This window comes from Lolium perenne, chromosome 6, assembly GCF_019359855.2.
Source record: "Lolium perenne isolate Kyuss_39 chromosome 6, Kyuss_2.0, whole genome shotgun sequence".
In the NCBI taxonomy this organism is placed as follows: domain Eukaryota; kingdom Viridiplantae; phylum Streptophyta; class Magnoliopsida; order Poales; family Poaceae; genus Lolium; species Lolium perenne.
The window spans coordinates 216068315-216073650 of record NC_067249.2 but is presented as its reverse complement, the minus strand read 5'-3'; the positions used below and the strand labels follow the sequence as shown (position 1 = coordinate 216073650).

The following is a 5336-nucleotide window of genomic DNA, read 5'->3' as shown; positions in this document are numbered from 1 at the left end:
GTAGAGATGGATATGCATAAGTAAGCAAGAACACATAGCCTATCCAAGTTAACCAGATAAAACCAACCTTGACAACCAACTTAATAACCTAGCATCACCTAGTCTTTTAAACCATCAGAAACTTCCCATTTTCTTCAAAGGATACCACAGTGGCATTCATTTACATGATCCCCTACTATGGATATCTCTATTTTAGTATACCATCATAAGCATTCCATTTAAATCACACATTTTAGTATCTGTTCTTATCCAAGTTTTTGCCTCAGCCTTTGCATCATTGGCTGAGCCAAGACATCAAGCATCCGGCCAGGAGCATTCTTAGGCCAACCAAGAGCAACTACAAATATGTATGTATACAAGCCCACCAGTAGCATAGTAGCATACCATAAGCTCACAAGAATCCATCAAGTAAATATGTACAGAGACATAGCAACAGCCATGTCAAACACAAGCACATAGGGTGGAATAACAATGTTTGGTCATCATTTAATCATAGACCAAGTGAAGCCTGGTACAAATGGCAAGGACCAGGAATTTGACCAACTCAAGTCACCATGGTTATGCCAACCAATTGAATAGTAGCATCTTCCAAATGGAACTAGGAAGGAAACCATCCCATATGATTTACCAAGCCAGCAGTTCATGACTGCAAAGGCCAATTCAACCACCAAACCATCCAAACCACCAAGCCTACACACTTATCATTACCCAACAGGATTCAAAATGAAGCTAGGGTCCCCAACAATAGTTGGCATCCATCTAGCTTAAGTAAATACGATAATAGAATCATTCTTGCAAAGTAGTTCATCTCAATTATCTACATTAACAAGATAAAGTTTCACAGAGATAAATGAATTAGTCAAGCGCTAGGCAACAAGGATGCTTGGCAAGCATCATGCATCCATTCATATGCTTTTCAAAGCATAAGCAACCACCAGTACATGGTGAGAAGCTATACAAATCAAGCAACAACACAGTATATCAAGCAACATGCATAGATAGAGAAAGCAGTAAGTAATTATCAACCAATTGGTGATCAAATGATCACCAGAGCTTGCAAACACAAGCCATAGGGGCAGCGGAGGAGGAATTAAGAGGGAGAGGAGGGGAGGGGAGAGAGAGCACCGATGACAGGGGTGGAGGACGAGGTTGAAGATGACGGCAGGGGTGGAGGAGGAGGAGGCGGCGGCTCCTCCACCTTTCCGCGACGGCGGCCCCTCCTCGCCGTAGGGGCAGCTTGTGCTGCAGGTGGCGGGGATGGGAGGACCGCGGCGGCATGCGCCCCTCGCGGAGGAAGGCGGCGGCGACGGCGGCGGCGACGACCATGGAGGATCCAGGCGACCACGGAGGAAGGCGGCGGCGGCGGATCCAGGCGACCAGGGAGGAGAGGGGAGAGGGGAGAGGGGAGGGGCTCGGGAGGGGAGAGGTGAACAGGCGGGGGAGGGCACGGGCGAGATGATATAAGTCCCTTAATTCTGTGGCGCACCCGAGAAGGTGCGCCACAGAATCAACTACTTCTGTGGCGCACCGAAGCCCGTGCGCCACAGAAAGAGTTATTTCTGTGGCGCAGCACGACGTGTGCGCCACAGAAATACCTACAGTAATAATTGGTGGTGGCAGGATGTGGGCCCCACATAGTTTCTGTGGCGCACTACCCAAACATGCGCCACAAAATTAAGCTATTTCTGTGGCGCATCCAGAATGGTGCGCCACAAAATAATATTCTGTGGCGCATTTTTAGTGGTGCGCCACAGAAATAAGCTCCGCCTATAAGGGTTTTCCTACTAGTGAAACTACTCAACTAGCCTAACATAAAAATAAAAACCACCCTTCAAATTTATTTTTTTGCATATTTTTTTGTAAGATTTAAATTGAACATAATTGAACAAGTCAAGCAATTCTATTTGTTTTCTTCATCTTATTATTTAGTAACGCAAATAAGATCATGTTAAAAAAAATACTACCTCTGTCCATTTGTAGATGTCAAAAATTTATTTAAATTGGAATGTATCTAGACATTTTTTGGTCATACATACATCCAAATTTAGACGAACCACTGTACATCTATTAGCGGACGGAGGGAGTATTTGTTTCCTGATAATTTGAAACAAACATTCCAAGTACTTCAAGGAATTAAATAATATTTAATAGATGAAAATAAAAAGATTTGTAATTTCGATAGTAACATAATGTTGGATCCATTCCTTTTGAATTTTTGCTTTTTCCATCATGATTCTTGAGGAGACATCAACAAGAATTCACCTTGGACAACTTTAGGTAGGACATAGATTTCTATTACTAAAAAAATTATAAATGCGTTCTTCACAGAACCTGTTCGATTTTGATTGGGAAAATCGTACATATTTTATGAAACCATGTGCGATGGCTTGAATCCTACCGAGTGAGAGTGCAGCCCCAACATCTCTAGCTCCTCATGTTTAGTGGTTGCTTGGTAATTAGTACAATACCATGATAATCTTGCCGAGGTTTACCTTAATTCCTTTGTTAGGTCACTGAGTCTGTGACTGCGATAATCATGAAAGAGAAGATTTTTTTTGCTCAAATATGTCATAGAATTTTTTAACATACTTACAAGTTGTTGTGTAGTAGTACTGAAACTGCAGTGTGTTGTTTTTTCTGGCGATAGAATTGTTTATTTGTGGTAATATGAAGTAACTATTGGAAATAGTTGTAGACTTTGATTAGATAGTATAGGTTATTCCCTAATAGTGATGGATTCAAGATGAATATATGTATATGCTCGTCAGTTTCTCAATCTCTTGTGCAAGATTGATGCTTTCTCCAAGCAAATCCGAGGACAAGGGTGTTGTATTAAAAATGGAAATGGAATATTTGCATTAGTGTGTGACGACCCCTGTACAATGTTAATTTGTATTGCGCGCAGGGCTCCACCCAGTGGCAGTTTATAGATGACATGTCTTATTGGGTTACCCTATATAGCTTAGCAAAGTGCTACACACATGAATTTCGAAAAGGCGTGAAAAAAATTCATAGATGTAGAAAGCATATATAGCTTTGTTAATTTATACAATGCCTATCGCACTGCCGTTTTGAAATGAACTTGCTATGCGTAGTTTGTAGTACATCGAAGAGTTCCGGCTTTGCACCCAAACTTCAGGGGTGGAAAGCAAAAGCTAATAAGGTTATACTGTATGTATTTACTAATCCATGCATAGGCGCGCGTCACTTGATGCCCGCTTCCTCGAGTTCCCTCAGCCCTCCAACCCTCTTCTCAATCTCCTCAAGCAGATCCTCCCTCAACAGCTCCTCCCTCGCAGACGCCTCCAAGTCCTCTTGCTGCAGATTTAGCATCGCAACATATAAGCACGAATAAGTTTGGCTAGATTCCTAGTAATGGCTGAGTCATCATCGATCAGCACTAGCCGTTCGAAGATTGTTCCGGTTGAATTCTGAATCAGGGAGAGATCTAGAGGAGACTGCAATACATACCCTGTCGTAGTACCAGTGCACGGTGCCATCACCGCCTTGCTCCCTGTAGTACTCGCTGTCGTAGAAAGGGTCCTGTTAATTGACAAAAACTGTGTCAATCAAGAAAACATGGACGGATACTTGATATCATAATTCGATCTGGTGACGACGAATGGCTAGTATTCTAGTGGTGACTCCACTCCACTTGTTGTGCGTGCTTGCCTTCATGGACCCGAAGAAGCAGATGCCCCAGACTGTGAACATGGCGTAGAAGGTATCTACGCGAAAAAAACGCTAGTTTCAGATAAATCTGAATCGCAGACGTGCAACAACGCGAACGACAATATTCGAAGGTTCTGTAGAAGAGTCTCACAGAAGCTCTTGATGGCCGTGTCGCTGAGATGCCAGATGGACTTGGTGACGACCCAGTCCCTCTGGTTGTCCACGTGCTCCACCATCGTCACCATCAGCGGCACCACGTCCAGTGGGAACGCCCTCGCCTTCAGCGCGGCGGCGCCACTTCTTCCGGCCGACCTCTGCGCGTGCACGGTCGCTGGGCCGCATCGTATCACTGAGGGCAGAGCAGAGCAGTGTGAGTGTGGTTTCAGCAACGGCACCGACGCCATCGTTGCTAGGTAGGGAGCGAGTGAGCTCGTCTTTGGACGGGCTCGTGTCTGGCTGGATCACGGGAGCCGCTTGTAGGGCGGAATATCATTTTTGGTGGATAAGATCAGTGTATTTTTGGGCGGCCAGGTATTTTCCTTCTAGCATGCATATTCAGATTTTTTCGGAACAGACGATTGCAAGTAGGAATGAATATTGTTGGTTGGGCCCTGCCAGCCCACACAAGCTTACTGACAACAGTGATCCTTTAAAAAAAAATGGAATTGCTACTTCTCGGTCTCCAAACATGCGGAAAAACACCTTGTGGAAGTACCGGTGTCGTTGCCTATTCGACAATACCTCGGAGGAGGGATCCCCACGAGGGGGAGAAGAAGTAGGGGCCATAGGGCGGAGAGCACTCGGAACGGTGGTACGCGATTTACCCAGCTTTGGAACACCTCGATGACAGGGCCTACTGCTGCTTGTCTGGAATTATCTGGGCGCTTTCGCGTTGTTACAATGAGTTGTGGTTGTCCCTCTAGGGCTCCCAGGATCCGGCTTATAAAGGCGCACGGATCTAGGGTTTACATGGAGAGTCCTAACCGGAATACAAGTTGCATAACTACGGTACAATGTCATGAAATGTCACAAGGCCGTGCTGGATTCGGATACTTCATGGGCCTTCACGGATCCGGCCTCATTCGTAGGTCGGTTGGGATCCGGCATCCTGTTCCTGGGCTGGACTTCTGTTATCACCAGATTTTAACCAAATCGGAGGTGGGCCGTGATTGAGATGGGCTTGGAGAATATACACGGAAAATATGCATGAATCGGCCTTGTACAAGAGTTTGGGCTAAATTGCCCGTGTATGTGTAAATATAGTAGGATACGTGTCGGTTAGGATTAAAATGTAGAGTTTAGCTCGTACACGGTTGGGATTATTCCCACGTTAGGAAGTCTACGGACTATAAATATGTATCTAGGGTTATTGAGAAAGGAGGACGATCACGTTCACAACAAACCAATCTAGGCGCATCGCCACCCCTTGTTTCGAGGTTTTCTTCCGGGTAAGCGCTATGCTGCCTTGCGATCTAGGCAGAATCTTGTTTATTCGTTGTTCATGTGTTGCTCGTACTGAAGCCTTTTTGATGGCGAGCAACACCGTTATCATGGATATGTTAGGGTTAGCATCGGTACTTTCTTGATGTATTTGATTAGTCATGCTACCCCTGGATATCTAGCCACCCTTGTACCGATCTTAGGTGCAAGGGTGGCACCTTGCT

General features: G+C 45.1%; 1 protein-coding gene across 1 annotated transcript; it reads right to left on the bottom strand.

The window, feature by feature from the left end:
• Positions 1-2999: 2999 nt before the first annotated feature.
• Positions 3000-4139, bottom strand: LOC127306101 (photosynthetic NDH subunit of subcomplex B 4, chloroplastic). Its single transcript, XM_051336704.1, has 4 exons — positions 3824-4139; positions 3673-3728; positions 3472-3543; positions 3000-3318 (listed from the first exon to the last, which is right to left on the bottom strand). Exons 1-4 carry the CDS (start codon positions 4074-4076, stop codon positions 3205-3207), a joined length of 495 nt encoding a protein of 164 aa, XP_051192664.1. The 5' UTR covers positions 4077-4139; the 3' UTR covers positions 3000-3204.
• Positions 4140-5336: the final 1197 nt, after the last annotated feature.